General features: G+C 46.2%; 1 protein-coding gene across 1 annotated transcript in view; it reads left to right on the plus strand.

The window, feature by feature from the left end:
• Nucleotides 1–24,308, plus strand: part of LOC115324099 (neprilysin-1-like) — a 147,239-nt gene that overhangs the window by 35,311 nt on the left and 87,620 nt on the right. The window contains exon 7 of the mRNA XM_042288341.1: nucleotides 16,433–16,563. Within this exon, the coding sequence (XP_042144275.1) occupies nucleotides 16,433–16,563 (131 nt within the window). The remainder of the gene's footprint in view (nucleotides 1–16,432; nucleotides 16,564–24,308) is intronic.

Raw genomic sequence — 24,308 nt, forward strand, 5'->3', positions numbered from 1 at the left:
GTAGTTATACACTTAATAGATAATTTATCACCGACCGCCAGAAAATTTGGGTGTTGCTCAGAAGACTGTCAAGAGTTTCGGGAGGTCAAGTTTGAGAACTCAACCCCAGAAACTTTTACATAGTAATGACACGCGAAGCTGATGCAAGGCTGGTCAATATTGGACTTTTTGAGTACTAAGTCTTATGACGGTGGTTGCGACCACCATTCCAGTCGTCGGGGGTTCAGGGATGGTATGTTGTCCCACCATTAAGATCCCCCGGTAGTGCAGCAGTAAAAAGAAATAAAAAGAAGTAACTTTAGGTGAAGGGACAGTGCAACAATAGAGAGTTTTAGTAGATCGTTCCGATACCTCCGATAGCCCCGATAACGGTACTATGGATGCGCAAGGGAGGCGGTAGCGGAGTATCGGGTATCGTTATCGGAGTCATGGGAGCGATCTACTAAAACTCTCTACTGTTCGGTTACAATATTTTTCACTTTACACAAGCTTACTGGCACTAATGGGAAAGAGAAGCCTTGAGTACACAGTAAAGGTTTTTACCCACTTAAGGGTGTAAATCAGTTTGTCCCTGGGCTAACACCCTTATGGCGTTCAGGCAAGCACCCTTCATAAAGGGTGCTTGCTAACACCCTTGGTAAAGGGTGCTTGGCATGAAATGAGCACCTGCTGGGGTGGCCCAGTGGATGCTGGGCCACCCCAGCCAATCTGGCGCCGGGAGGGTGTCATGCGACGTTTTGGTTATGTGGAGTACAAGGTCACATGACGCTCTCTCGACGCTGGATTGGCTGGTAGCGTCCGCCGCGCTCGGACGAAGGGTGAAATGAAGTATAGACCCCAGTGAACATTTCATTGGAATGTGTCCAATACACATATCAGAACTTGTAAATTGTACAAAAATCATATATGGTATTGCATATTCTTATATTATTATTACGTGATTTACAGCTTATCATGTTTACTGAACACATTCACACTTTTTTCACTTAGAGGGATTGCCACATCACCACATATGAGGCATGTGATAAAGAAATATTGAGTCACACTAAACACAACTCACTTCATGAAGTAATTAGAAAGAGCTCCTTGCAAGCCACATCATAACCCCGTGGGCAATTGGGAAGTGCTACGGCACCCCCCTTTCTCGAACTGTAAGTGAGCAAGCAATGGCCCCAAGCATCGCACTGCACGGCTGAACCATTGTGAACATCATGGTCTGCCACAAACGAAGCATGTAAAGCTTTCCTGTTTGGAGATCAAGTGACATGTTTTGTTTGTCTCAGAGGATTGCAGGCAACCCACGCTTCGCTTATCACTTGTCTCCTACGCGCATCTGGCTCAACACACAAATCGCGCATTGTACCAAACGGTCCAAGAAGACGGAAAGGAAGGACTCCCCCCATTCTCGGACCCTCGTTCGTGCAACCAGAAACAGTCATTCTCCCCCTATACTTCGCCTCACCCTACGACGGACTAAAGGAAAAAGCTACGGACCGCCAGATCCAATCACGAGCCACTTAGACCATTGTGCGGTATTTCGATTCGATGCACGTATCGGTGCCCGGGTCTCAGATCACTGATGAGGGGACGGGTGGACAGTGGTCCGAATCTAAGAACACTGGGTGACTCAACAATTTTACATAGCAAAGAATGCCACGACATATAGGCTCTTTGCAGTGTCGAAGCTATAGAAATGATGCGACGCTTTTGGATTCAAGCATTATTCATCCACCCCTAGGCAATGTTATGCGTGTCATAATATAGCGTGAAACCTGATTGGACCTGGCGGCCCATGGCTTTGGCCTTTAGTCCATCGTAGGGTGAGACAAAGTATAGAAGATTAGCCCGTCGCTCAAAACTCGAACAAAAGTTCCTTTCCCCACCCCGTTCAGCCTTAAGCTGACAGTGTTGTGGAAGCTACGTGCTCCTTGGGCCAGCCCACGTGGGCCAGCCACACGCTCGTCACGCCACGGGTACTTCGAACGGCTCGGTTGTAACGCGCTGACGCTATTGACACCACCACAACGCTGCCAGCGTCACCAAGGGCAAAGCTGATAACCACGCCTGCCTTGCTACTCCACGAACGCGGGGAATCTTTTCTTTCTGGGGCCCTAAACTCGTCAGATACAAAGTTGTAGCCGAAAGTTCGCGGAGCGCGCCGATTGGATGTCGACGAGAAAAACGCGAAGTCATTGTCGTGATTGTCCAATCGGCGCGCTCCGTCAACTTTGCCTCCAACTTTGTATTTGACGAGTTTAGGGCCCCTGCTTTTATTTGCGCTGGATATCCCATGACGCATCGCGCTCTCCGTTCGCTTCTCTTCGAGCGCTTGCTCGAGTGCACCGTTTGGAACGCAAAATATAGCCAGTCGTTCAAAATACAAACGTGCGATTATCATTTACGGTTATTATCCCTCATACTTGATTCACTTCCGAACGAAATTTGAATATTTCAATTTTTGTTTCCGTACCCCTTTAAAGAACACAACTGTGATGATGATTTAATGAATGATGATGATGAAATAATTTTGACTAAAGAGAGTGACCACAAGGGTATACTGAAAGAATCACTAACAATGATGAAACCTAGAAATCTATTAGTGCCTTCCCTGTGTTTTGCCATTGAGTGGAAGAAGTTTCTTGGCCTATATCTTTGTTAGAAACAGGTGTGATGCGTCCGTCTTTATAAATCTTGATGTTGAGCATATTTTTTATTTCCTAGGTTGAAAGCTCAAGGCATTCCTTGTTTGTTCAATCACATTTACCCAAATTTTAGTAGGTTGCTTTTTTATGTTTACTGTCCTTGGGTATGTCAGGGGTTGTGAACAGTAAAACGCTGTAAGGCACAGGAAGGAATTCCCTTTGTAAAGTGGTGGCAAGCAGAAGAGAAATTGTAAAGACTGACTTCATGTCTTCGCCTTTTGGGTCGCCTATTCATTTTTTGCTCATTAATACTCAGCTGTGTTTGATACTTCTCTGCGTTTGTGTCATCCTTCAGAGAACCCGTCTTTAATAAATTATTTGTTTAGCCTGTTTAGCTAGCTTGCACCCTCGTTTTTGTTTATTAATAAATGACTGTAGGATTTAACTGTAGGATGACTGTAGGATTCAAGCACCGTGTTAATGCATACTAATAAATAGCAGCATACTTTTATTGACTAGTGCTGATGGTTGGACTAGTTAGTAGCCAATTATTGAAAAGAAATCATGAAGAATATGGGAACAGAGGATATGAACACAACACAGCGCTGTGTTGATCTCCTTCTTGTCCGTGCCATTCACATTCCATGTTTTTAATAACACATTTATTAATAATTTTCTGCTTGGTATCATCTGTATAGGGGTTCGCTGGAACGACCCATGTGCTATTGCATTCACTTTAGGGCAGCTCCCCCTTCCTCATGATGCCATCGTTCAGGAAGTGCAAGGCGGGAGTCACTCTCACTCTTGTGGTTCAGTTCCCCAGGTTCCCATAGGTTTCAAGCTGCTAGCCAAACTGAGTCAGGCCTTCCAGCCCTGCAGGAAATGTCAATTCCACTCTTTTAGACGTAGACACCCACATTTTGCGTGTACGTGAAAAAAGCTCCAACAGAGAGGAAACAAAATGATTGGCCTTTTTTTAATGCATCCTTTTCTTTTGCTGAGAACATACATAAACGTTACACGCTATTGTACATCCAGTGGTGCGGCTTAATTTAGGAAGAGCACCTTTTTTATATAGCTTTCATATAAAGAAAAATCTCAATATAATGGGTCGGGCATAAATGGCTGCTATGAACAGCCCTATACATTTACACATGACCTGATATCACCAAAAGAGTAGAGTAGCGTAGGGCTGCACTGCACCAATTACGACTTTGTAACCAATCAATAGTTGGCATTTATTTGTTTATTACTATTGGCTATTATTCTTTGACAGAAATAAGAACCGGGCGAGTTGGTGCGGTGGTAGTCTTTGAACGCCGTCAATTATTCAGGTTTGACATTAGTTAATATTTTCCGCCTTTTTTCATGTTTTTGCTTTTTCTAGCTGCTCTGATTTTTGTAAGGGCTTCCGCCACTACCAAAAAACGTAACATCTAAACTCCTTTTATTTTTTGCATCACACAATCGTAAACTTAAATAGTGTGCCGGTTCGGTAAACGCGAAGAGACCTAATTTCCGAGGGTGAAACCTCTAAAAACAACGGACAAGTAAAAGAAACAAACAACACAGGGCGTTGTTTGTCCTTCGTTTTTAGCGCTTTTACCCTCGGAAATATGACGAAGAGACCGCGCGTCTCTACGGCACAGACATTAGCTTATGCAAAAAATCATGCTGCATGCTTGCACTTGTAACGTTTTTCTCGCTCCCGGTTTATGAAACAAATCGGTGGCGAGCGGCTGTTAGGACAAGACGTCAGAACTAGCATGACCTGTGATTAACACTTTGGAACGGCGACTGAATGCTTGAACTGCCGTCAGACGGCACTTGAACGCTCCGCACAAGCGTCGTCGGACGAGCGCCGCACGACGGCGCCCAGAACATGCCCACGGCTCCGCCGCGCGGGAATCTTTCTCACACTGCGGAGCGAGCCACAGATTTTGAAGAAGATACGCTCTCTTCAAATAACGAAATAACACAGGGCAGAAGCATAGTTAGAATCAAGCTTAGCTTAGCAAGCGCACAGTACACGACAAAGTTTGAAACAGCAGCCCACTTCGCAGAAACAAAAGAAAGTTGCTAACCGCCGTTTGCACGAGTCGTGCATGGGCGGTTCTGAACTTACGGGCGTTGGCAAGAGGCAGCGTCTTTCAGCTCTCAGTCACCGATTGTTATTCTTGAACACGGTATTCGTAAGGAAGATATTTAAAATATCCACTAAAGCGGCTAAAACGTAAAAAAAAAGGAAATTTCCGAAGACTCTGGAACTTCAAAAATCATTCAACCGAGCCCAACGGAAGCTGATTGCCATAGCGATGGTCTTGCGCAGCCTTTAAGAGTCTCTTTTCCTTTTTATTTATTGTTAATTTTTGTCGAACGATACTAAGCAAAATATTATTATATTAGTAACAATAAGAATGTCACTAAAATAATAATGTAAAATATTACAAAAAGTCAGTAAATCTTAGGGTTTTATTTAAACTTCAGGTTGTTTCTTTTTCGTGTAAACCGAAACCGAAACTAACTAAAGCAACGTTTTCTTCGTCGTAATTGTTTGCGTGTGTGTGTGTGTGTGTGTGCATGCCCGTGCGTGTGTTGGTGGGCGCGCGTGTGGATACGTCCCCGCGCATGCGCGTGTGCGTTTCTGGTTGTGCGTGCGTGTGCCTCTGCGCACGGGCGTGGGATTGCGCGTGTGCATGCGTGTGTACGTGCGTGCGCGCGTGTATGCGTGCGACTGCGAGCGCGCAAGCGTCTGTTTGTGCGTTCTATTGCACTGCGCCCGCAAGAAGATCAAATGGATGTCCCTGGACACTGTTAAAGCACTAACTTATTATTATTATTATTATTGTTGTTGTTGTTGTTGTTATTGAAACATAGCCCTGAGACTTTAGACACAGGGCCCTAAACTTTTCTATAGCTGGCTGTAGCTGTATCTATAAATTTTTAAGGCCGACCATGCAAAGCTACAGGGGGTGATAGCATCCCATTGAACTTCCCATAGACGACCATAGGCCATTTTTTATGGGATGTCTCGGACTGGTTTATTATAAAATTTGCCTCTTTATGTGTGTGGGTTTTTGTGCACGTCACCATATTCTCAAATGAATATTTTACTCGGGTTGACATGGTCATGGGACAGGTTCTAGCAGCATGTCATGAATATTTGTCAAACATTTTCACAATATTTTGATTTCATGTTGCCAGATATAAACTCGAGACTAACTGATTTTCTTACTGTACACTTCCATCAATAAATATTTGTAAAAAATGCTAGTATAGAGCATTTCACCCTACTTTCCGATATCTGAGCATGGAGTGATTTGTAAGAAAATTAAATATAAACTCATATATAAAATTTTGTTTGCAAACATAAAAATTGTATGCAAAAGAGGCACTTTATTATCAGCTATTTGCATGAATTACAACTGACATTATAAGAAACTAGACTGCTAACAACTGTTGCTTTTCAAGCAGAAATCGTACCTGTGCATTATGTACAGAGCCATGTATAAGCTTTTCAAAACCATTTCACATTATTTATTTAGCACCCTACTCTACACCCTTCTCACATTCTTCACTAAATGTAGGGTGTAACACGAAACAGCACATTTTCGGTAAAATATGAGGTTGTATTCCTAGTTGTTAGGGTGTTAAAAGGGTGTAGCCGAGGGTGTAAGTTGCTATAACACCCCTGTTACAACCTTAAAGGTGTAAAGACTTTTACTGTGTAGTACGGCCGAGCATCACTGGCGTCAATCACCACGATAGCGTCGATAGCGTCACGGCGTTGCCCACCACCCGCCAACAACCACGTTGTTAACAGCAAAACCAGCGTCCTGCACATCTAGGTCGAGATGTTCATTTTCTTTTTCTTTTACGTGTGGTTCGATCTTGAATGTTTCTGTTGCGGTTTTAACCGAAGCTGTTAGCTTTCCTTGGATCAGGAAATCAGTATCCTAGCACCTAATTAAAACATTACTGAGACTAGCTTAAGTTTAATCAAGTTATGAGGGACGTCTTGTTTAGGCTCTTCCAAAACACAAAGCCTGAAATAACCAATCTTATCCGATTCAAGCACAAGCTGATCGGGGTGCGTGGCTAGCGTGGCGGTTTACTAAGCTGAGTACATTGATACACCTATAGGTTTTTAAGGTAGAGAAGGGGGCTTATGGTCGGTATACAGGTACACTGGCTGGGTAACGGAGGGTGCGTCTTCAAGGAAAGGGAAGCATGTGCGCCCGATGCACCCGACTACAACTTTTTTTTTTCTTCGAGTGCAGTTGGGAAGTATATATGTGGAGCGCTAACCGAAAAATCGCAAATGTGGTATTCGCGCTAAGAGTGCCGCGCAGCGACAGAGCGGTATTGTTAGCGCGAAGATGACGTCGGCGCTGCTTTCGTATTTTATTTTCATAGAACAACGACGGGAACAATATTTTCCCACTTCTAGTAATGTTCCAAATGAACATATCGCACGACAGTGCTAGTTAAGACAAGTCTAACGAAAAAAAAATGAATAAAACGGTGATCGTTTGCTTGCGCTAACAGTGTTCGCGCGATGCACGCACTAATATCCTGCCAACCACTCGCTCATGATGCTTCCCTCGCTGCCCGTCGTTATGCCAAAGTTTCGTCAACGCGATGAAAGTTTGGATTATGGGTGTCCCTGCGGCGAAACTGAAAATCAGCGCTTTTGACCGAACACTTGTCGACCATGTTTATGTCCACTGCGGCCAAGCTGAGAATCAGCACTTCTGGCCAAACACTCGCCGGCCGTGTTTATGTTTCCGGCAGCCAAGCTGAAAATCAGCACTGCTGGTCAAACACTTGCGGGCCGTGTTTATGTCTCCGGCGGCCAAGCTGAAAATCAGCACCTGTATCCAAACACTTGCCGGGCGTGTTTATGTCCTCGGCGGCCAAGCTGAAAATAAGCACTTCTGGCCAAACACTTGCCGGCCGTGTTTATGTCCCCGGCGGCCAAGCTGAAAATCACCACTGCTGGCCAAACACTTGCCGACCGTGTTTATTTCTCCGGCGGCCAAGCTGAAAATCAGCACCTGCGGCCAAACACTTGCCGGGCGTGTTTATGTCCTTGGCGGCCAAGCTGAAAATAAGCACTTCTGGCCAAACACTTGCCGGCCCTGTTTATGCCCCCGGCGGCCAAGCTGAAAATCACCACTGCTGGCCAAACACTTGCCGGCCGCGTTTATGTCTTCGGCGGCCAAGCTGAAAATGAGCACTTTTGGCCAGGCGCTTGCTGGCAGTGTTTATGTCTCCGGCGGACAAGCTAAAAACAACTAGTTTGTAGCCGGACTCTTGCCGGCCTTGTTTATGTCTCCGGTGGCCAAGCACTTAAAGTGGCCAAGCTGTCCAGACACTGGCCAACCGTCGGCCGATCGAAATTCACTTTCTGGTGCTGCTTGGGCAGGTCGTACTACGCACGATAATACTTTCAACGCTTGATCCCGCGCAACGCTTGATAGGACTCTGTTTTGCCAGCCTCCGTATTTTCCTATTATTTTGTTCGCCTTGGCCTGTTTTCTTTTTTTTTCACGTGGTATCGAGACTATTCCCTTTTTAAAGAGCGGAGTAACGCCACGCGCGTCGGCGAGCGAGCGCATGGGTGGCCGAGTGGTTATCGCGCTTAACTTTCATGCGGAGGCGCAAGGTCCGATTGCTGGATGTTCCGCGTCTTTTAATCATTCTTTCAGTTTAATGTTCTCTTTTAGCACTCTGTTGCTTGTTCGAGGTCCGAATGTTCTAAGCGCCGGACCTTCTACGCCGATTGTTCCAGAAGCCAACGTGTGTACATAAGGGCTCCGTGTGGCGTTGCACGGTCAGCTTCTCCCCGGCGCTCGATCCTGCGGTTTCGCCGACATCGACGCCTGCGACACTAACTTCTTTTTGTTTGGGGCACAAGTTCGCCCCATTAAACGCTCAGTTTATGCATTTATTCAGCGACTCATCATTTGTCATTCGTGACAATATATGTCTAAAGGCATTAAAAGATGATAATTTCGATATATTTTGTGTTTTCCTAAGTAGTTCTTTAGTAAGTAATTTGTGAATGTGTCACTAAAACGTGTTTATTTGACATGTATTTTATAGTTTTTTGCATAAGAAATGTTTATTGTAATATTTATATTTAGTGAAGCCGTCGAAAACCTCTCATACAATAAGCAGAACAAATATTTTCGTGCATGCTTTGGTGTGAAATTGATGGCTGTGCAAATTACTACAGCGAAACCTTGGCAATCTCCACGCCAACAGCTTCAACATTATATATCTCCGGAAGAAAATTACCTACAGCGTTCGGATATAGCTGAAGGTTCCTCAAAATAACAGGTCTTTAACATATATTTTTTGTTTGCATAAATGTAAAAGAAAATGACCGGGACCATCATTGCACAAACAGGCGTGGAGATACCCAACGCAGTCTTGTACACGTTACTAAAAAAAAGTAATCGATTACAATTTCTATTACCCCTGGCTAAAAGGTATTCGATTAGATTACTTGATTACTCGACGGCAAAGGTAATCGGACATTACTTAAAGAAGTAATCGTTACTTTTCCGATTACTTTATTACTTTTCCGATTACTTTATTGTGTGAAGACGCATTTTTAGCGCTCATAACAATGAACTACTTCCAACCTATATTTCACATTTGCATACCTATTGAAGAAGAAAAACTGGCTCCCTCTACGTGGCCGTTGCACCTTCACAATGCGGACACAAGCATAGAATTCGTTTGAAGGCGTTTAATGATTTGGGCTTTCGCAACTGTGTGTGTGTGTGGGGGGGAGGGGGGGGGGGGAGCGGAGGGGGTTCTAGATTTTGTTAAGCTTGAGCAAGGGTTGTCGCTCAAAGTTTGCGTCGCTCATTTTATTATTCACATGTGTATGAGCTCGCATGTTATACAAAAGAGCAGCAGCTCCAGGATTTGAAACGGATCATGTGTAGTATCCATTAACGGAAGAAATCGCCCCGACCACTTCTCAACTCGAAACATTGCTTGTCACAAAGACCACGTAGGGGAAATGGGGAAATACTTTAACTGTGTGTTATATTTTTCATCCGTTTTAGGCATTCTTCGGTTCTGGTTCTCCTACGGGCTGCGAGTAGATACCCTAAGCAGGATTTTTTATTTTTTTTTATTTCTGTGTGTGTGTGCGTGGGGGGGCTAGTTTGAACGAAGGACTCACAAAGCTACATTCAGCTTCCTCAAACTTCGCCCTGAATGGCCTTTGTCACGCATTGTGGCTTCCTAGGGGCTTCCCAGTCCCAGTCCCAGCTCGAAAATAAAAACAGAAAAAAACGGACATTCCACAGAAACTGTACATAGAAAGAGATTGACCTCGTTTCCTACAGCTCTGCAAAAGTCTTTCTTTTTTCCGTTCGAAAAAAAAATCAAATTTTATTTTTGTCATTTCATCAAAAAAAAAAGGCGCGTGCTCAGGGGGGGGGGGGGGGGGGGGGGGATGGCCAAATTGTAACGCTTACAAGTAAGCTTATTACTTCAAAATGTAATCAGATTACTCTTCCGATTACTGCCTAATAAAAGTAGTCAACTGATTACAAAATTACTCTCAAAAGTAATCGATTACAAGTAATTTGATTACTTGTAATGCGTACGGTACAAGTCTGCACAAAAGATAATTGATTTTCACAGACTACAGTGCAAGAGATTCATAAATTCGTCCTTGCTTCTCTTCAAACATTTTGAAATAAACCAGAGTCAGTATACTGACTCTGGTTTATTTCAAAGTTTTGAGGAATTGCGCCGACAAACTTCGCTTACATTTACATGGCATATCTGCGTGGCCAAAGAAACACAAGTGGTTTTCTTAAAGGGCACAGACACCCCATATTTTATTTGTATTGCTCCAAACGACGGGAACTAAACCCTAGGCATTTTAATTTATAGTAACATAATGGAAATTGCTTCAGTGAATAAAACGTAATGATTTCCAAAACGGGTCTTTGCTGCCTCTTGCTGCACGGAGCCGGAAGTGTCGTAACACGATAGCGTACGCGATTTTTCTCGTTCTCCCACCGTCTACATCTCTTTCGGAAATAATTATTGCGATCATACACCATTGCATTTCACAAAACTCTTCACCGGTCACTGAATGACGCATTCCTCAAAGTGATTATGTAAGCTGCCATGAAAACATTAAAAAAGGAGTGCCACCGCTTATTTCCCGCCCACCCGCAGTACAGCTGGACAAGCAGTCGAAAGTCGCCATTGTTGGAACAGTTGCACGAGACAAGGAACGGTCGGAGTGCTTGTCTCTGCTACTTGAAGGCTATGTCCTTGATATTTTGAAAAGGAAAGTGGCCTGATGCATTTGGAAGAACAAAAAAAGAAATTTTCAATATTGCCATTACTGCACATCACATGTCTGTTACTTGGGAAATCTCCAATTTATTCGCCATATTGTTTCGAATGACGATTGATGAAGCGACAAAAACTGAAACACACTGAACGTTTAATGGGGGTAGTTGTTCCCAAAACACACGAAAAAAGAAAAGAAACAAAAGAGAAGAATAGAACGTATCGGGCGTCGAAGTGGGCGAAACAGCAGGATCGTATGTACGGAGGGGAAAGACCGACTGCGGTTCGCCACGCGGATTTCTTTATGTACACGCGTTGGCTCCTGGAACGGTTGGCGATGTAGGTTCGGCGTGTAGAACATTCGGGCCTCGAACAAGCAACAGGGCTCTCGAATGTACCACAACATTATTGAGAGTATAAATAAAAGGCGCGTAACTCCCAGGGATCGAACCCTGAGCCTCCGCACGGAAGTCGAGCGCGGTAACCACTCGGCCACGCACGCGCTCGCTCGCCGACGCTCGTGGCAATATGAGTCAACGCATAAATGCGTTGACGCACATTGTGAATACATTACAGCATTTTCTTTATGATATAGATAGTCAGAAAAAAGAAAGTGCCGAAATTACGTGCAAAATATGTATCTTTGTGTTCAACATCTTTATGCGACGCCTTCTCCAATAGTTTGAGGCAAAAAAAAAAATCGGAGTTGTCAATGCACTTTTAAGAGCGAATGTGGAATATACGTTTGTAAGTTCTCCCTCAAAAATAGAGCTAGGTATGTGATCTACTGAAAAAGAAAAAAAGTGTCAGACGTCTCACAGTTGGAAGTCACTACCTAAGCTTGGGGCAAACTTATTCATTCTACGCTGTCGAAATCAGTATATCTTCTACCGTGCAGAAGCGCCGTACTATTTCAATCAATCAATCAATCAGTCAATTTTATTTACATCATCATCAAATAGTGATGTGGGCTGCAGAGGCAAAAAGTCAAAACAGTTTTGACTTGACAAGGCCTCTGCAGCCTTACAATTGGCATACGGTAACAAACAACAGCAACCGGAGAAAACAAGCAGACAGCGACATGGGGGAAAAAAAAATAAAACACTTATATACTCTATTTGCTGTTAGAGGAAGGATTTGACCTCTTACACAAAGAACGAAAAGAAACGACAGCATCTAGGCACTGGGTATATACAGGAAACAAAAATATATAAACCGGATGCATTTACAGCTCACAAAGACAATTTATTTTTTTATTTGTGAAAACAAAGTTCTCGAATTTCATTGAGATGTAGGTTTTCAATGTTTGACAAATTTTGTTTTTCAACTTTATTTAAGACAAGTGGAAGATTATAGCTTAACATTTGAAACCCGTAGTTCGTGAGATTAATTGGAATTTTCCAGCGCTCCCTTTCCCTAACGTCATAAGGTTTAGAAATGGGAGTTAAATTTGAAATACAAGTAAAAAATGGTTCATTACATCGGAGGGTGGATCTATTCGAGAGCAGGCTTCCTCTCGCGACTCATTCGCGCGCGCTTTTTTGAGAAAAAGGGCGCTAAACAAATCCACGCAAAGTGCTTTGACAACGTCGGAGCTCTTGATAAAAAGCGCACAAATTACGTATAGACTCTTTCAGGCAGCTGGGCATGGGCGCCGCCATAAACGACCTTCAGTTTTTGTTCACGATTATTCCGTTCGCTTCACTTCATCATTGCCACAGCAGGACAGGTTATTGCCATTTTAGATTCTACTGCGTCCTCCTCCCCAGCGAAGGCCTCTGTGGAGGCTCGACAACGCCCGCTTCAGTGGCTAGGCATCTCGGTAAGACAAGAGAAGGTCGGCTATGGCGGCTCGATCTGGCGCGCGCTGAAAGCGTCTATATATTAACTCTGCGTATTTATAAAAAAAAAGTTCGCCTTAAGTAGATTCTTTGTATACCTAAGCATACATCAAATATACTTCTATTTTACTTCGGATTTTAGTTTATATGGTGCACGCATCGACACTTTCTGGCAAATAAGGTGTTCATATAAGCAAAATACAAGTATATATTATTCATTTCTAGTTTGTTATTTGCTCAGTTCTTAGTTTGCTATATTGTGTGTTGTTTATTTAGTTTACTATATTATGTGTTATATTTCGCGAACTGTTCAATAAAAGTAAAACATTTGCGTACACTAAGGTAAACCTTCTTAACAGGGAGTATCGCACAAACGACGCTAGTTTCGACAATGTAGCACGAATACATGAGAGAGCTTTAGCAGATCGTGTTCTCGTGCCACAATATTTGTAATGGTAGCTCGCGCTGTTGATTTGATGCATGCTCTGACGCGCCCGCACGCAGCGGTAACGTGCCTTTAAAAACGATCTACTAAAGCTTCCTATAATCGCCGAGTGCAGAATAATAAACAGATCTGTGCAGCATTTCTGTGTAGTTGCTATACGGCGCAAACAGGGGTTATCAGCACTTCCTTGTGAATATTATATTTTGTTTGATTGTTTTCGTTTTAAAAAAACTTCGTGCCTGATAATATAATTGGTGGCCGAGAGCACGACCAGCCGTCCTCTGTTGCCTTTATTCTAGACAGCCACCATAGCCTAAATTAGGAAATCGACGTATTATCGAAGGTGAGCTCTGGAACTTGGCAATGTGAAGCTGCCCAAATACCACAAAGTGAGAATCAGAAAGGGTGCCAACGGGGGCCCCACGTCGGTTTTGCAACTCCGGCCCAAGTGGCGTCCACTTGGGCAGCCCATTTGGGCTCCCTCGGGGGACCCAGAGGGGGCCTACATGGGGCAGCTCACATTCGCTTTTCTTGTGGGTCCCTCCGTGGGTTTACTTGGGCAGCCCACAAGGGCCCGCATCGCGGGGCCAAAGGGACGTAGATGGGCAGCCCACATGTGCCCCCCCTCCCCCCTTGTAGGGTTCACACTGGGCACATATGTGGTCCCCCCCGGAAACCTAATTTTGACAGGGTAATTTCCTCTTTTCCTACGATTTGGGGTATTACAGTGCATCCCAAATTCAACATTCCTTACATTTTTTATTGGCAGACTGAAAGAATTAGGATATTGAAAGATCAATAAAACGTTTTGAGCAAGACCATACAAATTGGCCATTTTAATTGTACGAAATAGGTCAAAACCTCTGCACGCTTTTCATAAAATTCTGTTTGACAGCAGAAAAAAATGCATAACCAGCTTGAGCCAGCTAGACACACAACACTCCGACGAGCGTGTTTGGAATTCACCTTCAAATTAAGTGCTCTTTGTAAAAAGCTACGCTCCATGTAATACGACCTTACCTTACACGATGAGTATAAAGTTAATAATATTTTGCAAGCCTAACAATGTTTGTCTCACGCTTCAATTTGAAGTCCTGGATTATTTAATATTAAATTAAACTGATATCTAATGTTGAATTTCCAGAACGTGTAGTACATATTCTCAATATTAGTGGACAGTGCCAGTGTTATAGTTGCACAGGTAGTCCAAGTTGGGCATGCCCACGCTTTTCCCCCTTGGTGCCCTCATCTTCCTAAAATTGCTTCCTGCAGAACCAAGCTGCACGGGGGTTCTACATTGTTAGCTGAACTCGGGCATGCCCACGCTTCGCCGCCGTGAAGACCTCATATCGCATTTGGCCCCGGTAGAGGCGAGGTGGGTCCACTGGAGGTTTTACGTGGGCAACCCAAGTCGGGCATGCCAACGCTTCACTGCTGTTGAACCCACATTATCGCAACTTGGTCCCGGCATGGCCAAGGTGGTATACACGAGGGTCTTACATGGTCAACCCAAGTTGGGCACGCCCAAACTTTGCCGGCGTGGAGCCCACATCATCGCATTCGGCCTCCCGCAAAGCCGACGTGGGTCCCACGCGCGTTATACGTGGGCAGCGCAAGTCAGGCATGCCGACGCTTCGCCGTCGTGGAGCTTTAATCACCACAGCTTGGCTCCCGCACGGCCGATGTGGGACCAACGGGGTTTTCACATGTGTAGCACAACTCCCTCGTGCCCATGCTTTGCCCGTATCTTTGCTAACTCTGCCTCCGCATTGGCGAGGTGGGATCCACGGATGTATTGCACCTGCAGCCAAAGTTGGGCATGCCCATGTTTTGGCCCCCTGAAGCACATATTTGCGCTAACTATGCCCCCGCATACCTGAAGTGGGAACGACGGCGCTGGGCGTGCCCTCGCGTAGCGGAGACCACGAGCGTATTGCACGGGCACCCCATATTGGGTACGCCCACTCTGCGTCCACGTGGGACCAGCGTGGGTTTTGTGGGGCCTGCCCCAGCGTTCATTGCCCATGTGGGCCCCACCTCTTGTGCTACCTGATTGACTCACCAGATGAAACTCAGAAGGCACTTGAGGTGGAGTGGAAGTGCTTACATATTTTAAGAGTCTTTAAACGATAATAAATCTGTTGTAAAAAAATTAAAGATCAATTTCCTGTCTTGCCAACCCTGTGCGAACTAAATTGCGTGGATGCGTTAAAAAAGATTACTTGTGGTGACATCCTTTCCCTCTAATATGTCATAAAAAATATAGTTTCCAATAGTTCCAATATACAAAATAAGACGATCTAAGCGTCGACTTCAGCAAAACTTCAAACGGAAATGTCCATCACACCATTCTGAAAAATGGTACGGGTTTATATTGAAGCATTTGAGCTAACAAAATATTTAGTCTCATAGAAACTTCGAAAAACTTACAAAGCTTTTCAAAGTTACCATGATTTGAGGGTAACCGGATCAGCGATTTACCCAAAAAAAAAAAATTTTTTTTTGATCTAAGCTAGTAAATGCGTCTGCCACCTCGAGTCCACACCAAATATATCTAATCAACGCACCAAAAGCTGCCCAAAATCGCGCTACTCGGTTCATTCATTTTTTATGTTCATTTAATATCAGCATATCAGCTTAAAAGCTGAATCAGGGCTCCCGCCTCTTCGCAGTCGTTCCCGTATCACCAGCGTTTGTTTGTTTAATACGCGTTTGTTCATTCGTCGCTTTGTCGACCACCTTATCTTTTACGCTCATTCGCACCGAATTCCCGCCCAAGCACCCGCACTGTCGCATTTTGTGCTTCATTTTTCCGCCGAGCAGCTCTGAGCTGGAATTGCATTTCTTACACTGTTGCAATCGATTGCTCATCCACATTCGTGAAAAATGTAACAGGACAGATCTGGCATTAAAATTGTTTGGCATTCATGTATACCCCATTTATGTACCCACTCCTTATGTAATAACCTTTCGAGGGTAATTAAGGGTAATAACATGAAATTAAATGAAAACGACAAAGGCTAGCATAAGTTGCGAACTGTTATTTTGTTTATTTTTATATATATATTGTAATATAATTTCGATCCTTGTGGACATCTAGATATTACCCTGCAGAAATGGAATCCTCACTGTGTGTTGCTGTTTTATTTTCCCTTGTGACATTACAGATTGAATGGCTGAGACTATTAAATAATGAGTTTGCAGTGGCCAATGTGACACTCAATGAGAGCGAACGTGTGATTGTACAGGAGCCTAATTACATAAATGATATTCAGGGAATTCTGGAAAGAGAAAATATGTAAGTCAACGCATACGATTACATTACTATCAAATTTAGTTACCACCAATCTTCTTTAAAAACAATTTGTCTTCAATTTCCCCCTAGGTTTATAAACGTAGTAAGGTGTGCAGCATTAAAAAGTATCAGAAACCTTTACCTTTGAGGCCTTACAGTGCATGGGATGCAGTGATCAAAATGGCATGGCTTAAATTTCTTTAGAAGACGTTACACCGTGATGTAAAGAAGTCAAGACAAAAACAAGACTTTCTTCCATCACGAACGTTTAGCGATACTTTGAGTTTTCAGACGCCAGCGTTTAGAACCCCCTGCATCTCATCATTTAATGCGCGGCATGCGTGCATTTGAAAGCTGTTCCTAGACGGGCTCGCCGTTTCTTCTTCGGGGCGAGCGAGCGTGCTGCGTGACAGAATTTGCAATCCGAATTCATGTATGTGACAGCAACATGTAATCGCTGTCACGTAAGTTACATGTTTCGCTAAACTTTTCGGAGAAGCAGAATTGGTGTAGAGGTCACATTACATCAGCACACGTCATGTCAATATCTCTGCTAAATTCACCGGGGAAACTGAACTGCTGTCTAAGTCACGTGACAATATTTTGCCGCTAAATATAAAAAGAGAAAATAAATTGGCATATAGGTCATGTGATATCAGATCACGTGACATCAATTTCATCGTTAAATTGAGACGGTGAAATTGAATTCGTGGGTAGGTCACGCTACGTCGATTATCCCTCCAAATCTAGCAGAAAAGGGGAATCGGTGTTTAGGTCACGTGATTGTAATTGATGTCCAGTGAGCTGATGTCACGCGATATATACACCAATTAAGTTTCCCCGTCAAATTCGGCGCGGAAATTGGTGTCACGGGACCTCTGACGTGAAGTGACCTATACAACAAATCTGTTTTCCCCCTCAATTTTACGGGAAAATTGACCAGGTAGCCTGACGTCACATGGCATATACACCAATTTCATTTTCCTGCTAAATTTAGAGGGAAACTTAATAGCACGTGACCTGACGTCAAGAGACCTATACCCCAAATATGTGTTGCCACTACATTCAGCGAAAAAGATGACGTCACGTGACCTGGAGGTCTAATCTACACGGCGTGACTAATCGCGACTGGGTGCCCCGGAGATCACTGCCCTGTGCGATTGCTGAGTGCAGCGCCGCTGGGGTCGCGTGGCCTATACCCCAAATAACCTTCCCCGCTTAATTTGGCGCAAACACTCATGTCACGTGATCTAAGCACCTTCCGTTTCCCCACTAAATTTAGGGTAATATTGACGACACGTTACCTGACGAAACGTGCCCAATGCGTCCATACAAATTCCCCTCTAAATATAGCAGGAAAATCAAAGTCACGTGACCTACACCTCAATTTAGTTGTCCCACTAAATCGAGCGCGGAAATTGACGCCACTTGACCTATGTGCCAATTTTCATCGCTCAGTGTAGGGGGAAAATTGATGAATATAAAGGCTCTTCACTCCCCGAAGTTTAGTGGCTGCTAAATTATTTCAACGCACGCACCATAAACACTGCATTTCATGCATTATAGGAATTTGAAGATAAAGGTCGCTGCCAAATTGTTTCAGAAGAGCGGTTGTACAGGTGCTTCTCACGAAGCGTCAAAAGTTCAAACTACGGGATGGTCCCGATTCCGAAAGGGCAGTTGCGCTTCCTCACCAATCTTGTCGGCGACTCAGAGAAGTCGTGGAGGAGCAGAAGAGGAAGCGCAACTCCAGGCCCGGACGGGAAACGCAGTTCAGGCTTTCGCAGCTTGGTGTCGTCCTTGTTTGAAAGCAGGTCAAGCATGCAATGAAAGAAGCTTTGAGGCGAACCGCTCTAAAAACCTCTCATTTGAATTTATAAACATATGGTGCCAACAACGAGTCAGCTGACCCGATTTGTGGTACACAGGTCCTCAGCAAAGGCAATGGCATAAAAAAAAGACGCCAATCATACTCATGTGCATGAAACTAAATGCACAAAACATAACGTCGCTGAGAAAAAAACACATCGTATATACAAAAAACCAACGCCCTTACAAAGAGAAATAAAAGTGAGTACAAAACCCGAAAAAAATGTTAAGTGCGAACGAGTTAACAAAGAAGCACCGTATATTACTACTGGATGCTCCTCGCAGGATAGAGTTGCGGGCGGCCATACTTCAAAACAATATAGCTGTTAATTTCAGATTCACACCCCACACTAGCAGTACAGGTTGAGGGTATATTTTTACGAATGACAAATGATGAGGCGACGAATGATTGAAGGAGATCGAACGTTGGGGCGAAACAAACTCCAGCTAGCCACGCGGAGCCGCTTATGTACAATTGTGGGCTAGTTGAACCATTTTCCTAGAAGGTTCAATTCATAGAGCATTGGGTCCTCGAACATGCAACAGGGTTAACGAATTTACCACAACGCGACATATTACAGAAATAAAAAGCTGAATCCGCTCTCAGGCATCGAACTTTGGCCCATGTCATGCAAGATAGCTATACGGCCACGGGCGCGCTTGCCCGGAGAAGCTCGTGACATCACGACGTGCAAGGAAGCGATGCAGAGCAAAACAAACAAAAGAATGGGAAAATACGCAGGCTGGTAAATCCTAGTGCTATTGAGCGTTGCACGGGTAACAGCTTACAGATTTATCGAGCGTACGGCTTGCGGCGCACGACGTGGACGACTTCAGGTCGTGGTTGTGGCGTGATAATGTACTTCGGACTGGCATTACCCCGTAATTCAGATCTCCCAGTGGACGAACTACCTTGTAAGGTCCGAAGTACCGTTTCAGGATATTCCCGCTTAAGCATCGGGGACGAATGCCTGTCCACACTCACACCCTGTCTCCGGGTTGTAAGTGAACGTCCCGACGACGAAGGTTTTACCGGCGAGCGTCGACGCGTTGCTTGCCTTTCTACCGGAGTCTGGCGAGCTGTCGGACTTCCTAGGCCCTTTGAGTGACGATCTGGGAGTCGCCGCTGTCGTTGTCATCAGGTTCGTGGGGCAGCATTGCATCCAGCGTCGTAGTTACTTTGCGGCCATTGAGCAGCTGGAATGGTGTGACTCCTGTGGCCTCTTGCACCACCGTTTTGTAGGCAAATGTGAAGTTGGGTAATAGCTCGTCCCACGTCTTGTGCTGTACGTCGACATACTTGGAGATTCTCTCGGCGACGGTTTTGTTCGTCCATTCTGATAGTCTATTTGTCTACGGATGGTACGGAGTGGTCTGACGGTGGCTGGTGCTACTGAGACGAAGAATCTCTTGCGTCAGCTGGGCCATGAGCGATGATTTACGATCTGTAATTAAGACTTCGGGGGCGCCGTGCCGGAGGACGATGGACTCCATGAAAAACTTGGTGACTTCAACAGCGGTACCTGATGGAAGGGCTTTCACCTCGGCCTACCGTGTGAGATAGAAGGTCGCGACGATTATTCATCGGCTTCCTTGCGTCGATTGTGGGAAAGGTCCAAGTAAATCCATTACGATTTGCTGAAATTGGGCAGATAAGATGGTGGCGCAATTAGTCGGTGACTTCCGTTCGTTGACACCCGTGGCAAGATCGGGTGTAGTGATACACTGTCTTCGCGGGCTTGGGCCCGTAGTACTTCTCACGTATCTTGGCAAGAGTCCTGCTTCGAGAAGAGATATCTTTTCTCGAAGACTGGAGGGGATCACCAACAGCCACGCCGTGTTGTTTTCGCTGAAGCTCTCCTTGTACGGCACAGCTTGTCGGATGGAGAAGATCGACAGTGTTCGTAAGAAAACGCGGAGGACTTGTCAAGCACCTTCAAGGTGGTCAATGAGTCCTCGCAATTCAAACCCACATACTTGGAGTGCTGCCATGTCGCTGACATGTAAAGCGCAGACAAAACACTCGTCGTCATCGCCTTTAGTGCAGGCACGACCGGCCTCGACGGAGGCCCCTCAACAAACAATCGGCGTGACTGTGCTTTCGGTCAGAATTGTACACCACGGTGTTAGCAGACTCTTGCAGTCATAGCCTCCACCGTGCGAGGCGTCCTGAGAGGTCGTTCAGATTCGCAAGCCAACAGAGCCGAGTGGTGGTCCGTAACCACTCGGAACATGCTTCCGTTCAAGTACTGGCCAAACTTGGTGATGGCCCAGGCGAAGGCGAGGAATTCTTTCTTCATCGTAGAGTAAATACTTTCCGCCTTGGACGGTGTCCGGCATGCATAGGCGATTATCCACTCTGTTTCATCCTGTATTTGAACCAGCACTAAGCCAAACCCCGTGTTACTTTTTTAAATGTATTTTAGATAGGTGCAACGCCAGTGCCGTTATAGCAGCTCAAAGTGGTCAAGGACGGGAGGCGTTTGAAATCTTCATTTAAGCTCGTCAAACACCGTTGATGCTCTTCTGTGAACTGAAACTTTACGGCGTATCTTGTAGAATATGTCAGCGGCGCAGAAAGCTTCGCAAAATCTCATACGAAGCGCCTGTTGTAGGCATAGAGGCCCGAAAATCCTCTTATGTACTTCTTGTCCGACGGCGGGGAAAATGTGGCTACGGCGCGCGTATTCCCGGGGTCAGGACGAACACCCTCGGTGCTCATGACCTGAGCTAGGAACTTGAGTTCACCATAATTGAACCGACGTTTCTTCCGCGTGATATTTAGTCCATCGGCCTTGATGGCTTAACGTACGGCACGGAGTCGCAGTAAGTGCTCGTCGAAGTTGCTGGCGAACACCAGAACGTCGCTGAGATACACGAGACACTCTGTTATTTTAAGCCTGTTAGCATGGTGTCCAGGACGCTGGTAAGTCGCTGGTGCCATGCATAGTCCGAAGGGCATTACTTTCAATTCGTACAGTCCGTCGGGTGTGACGACGACAATTTTTTCCCGGTCCCGTTCGTCGATTTCGTTCTGTCAGAAGCCGGTCTTCGCGTCCATCGACGAAAAGTATCGGAAGTGCCCCAGACGGTTAGAGTATCGTCGATGTGGGGGAGCAGATAGACGTCCTTTGTCACAGTGTTCAGTCGATGGTAGTCCACACAAAACCTCAGGGTTCCGTCCTTCTCTTTTACGAGCACGACTGGTGAAGCCAATTGACTGCTGGATGGCTAAATGATATCATCGTCGAGCGTCCCCTGAACGTGTTCTTTGACGACTTCCCTCTCTTTCAAAGAAACACGTTACAGTGACTGGTGGACCGGGTGCAAGTCGCCGTCGGTAACAATAGGATGCTTCGAAAGTGGTGTTTGGCGAACTTCCGACAACGTGGCAAATCAGTCACTGTGTTCATCGAGAAGATCAACCAGTTGCCGGCTTTTTGGAGCTGGGAGCTCGGGGTCGGTGTTGAGCTGTAGCGGCGACGTGATCTTGCGCTGTGGCGACGAGGTTTCCTCAAAGATTGCGGTGAACACGGCTGGCGCTTAAAGATTCTCGGCGTTGCCCATGGTGGTACCCTTTGCTACGTGCAACGACTGCTCTCAGAGCTCTTCGTAGTACGTCCTTCCAGGAGATCCGTTACGCCACGTGTCACGCCGATTCCTTTTACAAAGAACAGTTGAACGGTGCCTTCCAGAAGAGCTTCACCGCACAAGGCTGCTTCGGTTGTGATGGGAAGAAAAATCTCGACGGCGCCGGAAGGTTCACATGATCGGTCATTACTCGGTTCGCGACTGACGTTCTGTTCGGCTCCACCGGCGGCATGACAGACTTTCGCAGCGTCAATTGGTTTGCCCCAAGGTCGACAACGGCGCCATACTCGCTGATAAAGTCCATTTTGAGGGTATCGACCAACGCAAAGACGTGCACAAGGACGAACATCACAGTCCAGATCTCATCGTGGATCTCGATGAGAGCAGTGCATCTCCTGACTGGTATAATGAGGTGCCCTCCGGCGGTTCGTATTTGAGGTCCATCACACGGCGTCGTCTCTTTCCGAAGACTGTGAGAGAGTCTCCAACTCAAAACTGAGTAGTCTGCTCCGGTGTCTCGAGTGTCTATGCGTCGTGGCCGTCAGGAACAACGTTTTGGCAATCGGGCACCGTTGCAGAAGCGTCGTTGCGTTGCGTGGCGTCGGGAGAGTGGGATCGCTCCAGCGTTCTGTGGGGCTCTTTACTTCGGTCGTCTTCGGGAACGCCACCTCCAGGCGTTGCCGCACTTAGTTTTCCCGGCGACGCAGTGGAGACAGGCTTTCTCGACAGGGTTGTGGCGCTGGAGACGGTGGAACGTCGTGGCGATGGTGAGCGGGATTCTCGGCAGGGAGACGGCGCGGAGGATGGCGAGCGTCGGAGGTACTCCCCGATGTCGCGAGGCTGTTCGCCGTACTTCGGGCGTGGGTCGTTCGGGTGTAACACACGCAGCCCAAATCGGCGGTAGGGGCATGTTCGTAAACGTGGTCCGCTTCACCGCTGTGACAGCAGATGTGTCGTCGATCTGCAGTCCTCCATACGTCGGTTTTGCTTGGCGCAAAATGGTCTCGGCGGTCGTACTTACTTCGTTCGTTGCGACATTCGTGAGTCCCGTCGCGGTGGTCGTCGGACCATTGCGTCGTAGGTCAGCGTCGACTCTTCGGGTGCGGCCGCGGCTTCAGGGGCATCTGGCAGGAACGCTTTCTGGAGATCTTCACGAAAACACTCGGCAGTGGAGATTGAGGCCGTTCGCTCAGCAGTCGGCATAAGCTTCTTAAGCTCGTAACGAACGACGTCGTGGATGAGCTCGCGAATGCCCGCAATGCTGTGGCAATGATTGCAAGGGAACTATCGAACACCACTGTCGCCGGGTTGCCTCTGGTAGTGGCTGACTCTGGCGAGGAGAGCATGCTCAATGTTCGTGGCTTCCGTTATAAAAGCCTCGATTGTCGTACGCGGGTTTCGCACAGGGCCTACGAAGAGTTTGCTTCACCCCTCACATTCTGACCGTCAGCTTCCTTGCTTCCGGGGCGTTAGAATCCGAAAGGTTACATGAGCCGAAGAACATCTTCAACAAACCTAACGACTCTCTCGTTAGAAAATTCAACCCTCGCTTGAAGAAGCTCTTCTGCGCGTTTTCTTCGCTGTTGGTTTTTAAATCTACTTCGGAACTCAGGCTTGAGGATGTCCCAGGAGGTGATTGACGCTTCATGATTTTCAAACCAGTTCCATGCTTTGGCCTCCAAAGCGAAGTAAACGTTCTGAAGACACTGGTCCGGTTTCCATGCGTTATGGAGGGCCGCTCGTTCTTACTGTTGCTCCCAGTTGCCGATGTCTTCATAGGTTTCGCCGTGGAAAGGAGCCGGTGTCCGGGGGGTGGCGGGGGATGACGACGGGTGGGGTAGTCGTCGTCGCGTTCTTTTTACTTTGCTTTTGTGGCACAGGGCCGAATTCCGGGGTTTGTCGCTTAGTACGGCGGGTTGCTCGTGCGACGGCGCCTTCCTAAAAAGTCCTCTTTCGCTGGGGAGCAGGGTAGCACTGTGGGGCCCCGGACGGGTACGCGGCATGGGTACCGCCGACCGGATTGCATCACCGCGCTCCCTGTCGGCGCGTCGCCTGCAGACGCCGAGATCCGGGCAGTGTGATCGCGCATATCTTCTTATCTGCTGGCCTGCTTTTTTGCTCGCTTCAAGGCGATGCGCTCCGGTTTGATTGAAACAGTGGAAGACGCCGCTCCGGCAGCCGTGATTCCACAAACTTTGCTCATCGCTCTGGACCAACGTTGCTCAATCAAGTAAGTTTGCAAACCCCCACGGAGAGCGTTCTCCCTTCCAAGACAAGCGCTGACATAC

This window comes from Ixodes scapularis, unplaced genomic scaffold, assembly GCF_016920785.2.
Source record: "Ixodes scapularis isolate PalLabHiFi unplaced genomic scaffold, ASM1692078v2 ptg001946l_1___fragment_3__unscaffolded, whole genome shotgun sequence".
Lineage (NCBI taxonomy): Eukaryota > Metazoa > Arthropoda > Arachnida > Ixodida > Ixodidae > Ixodes > Ixodes scapularis.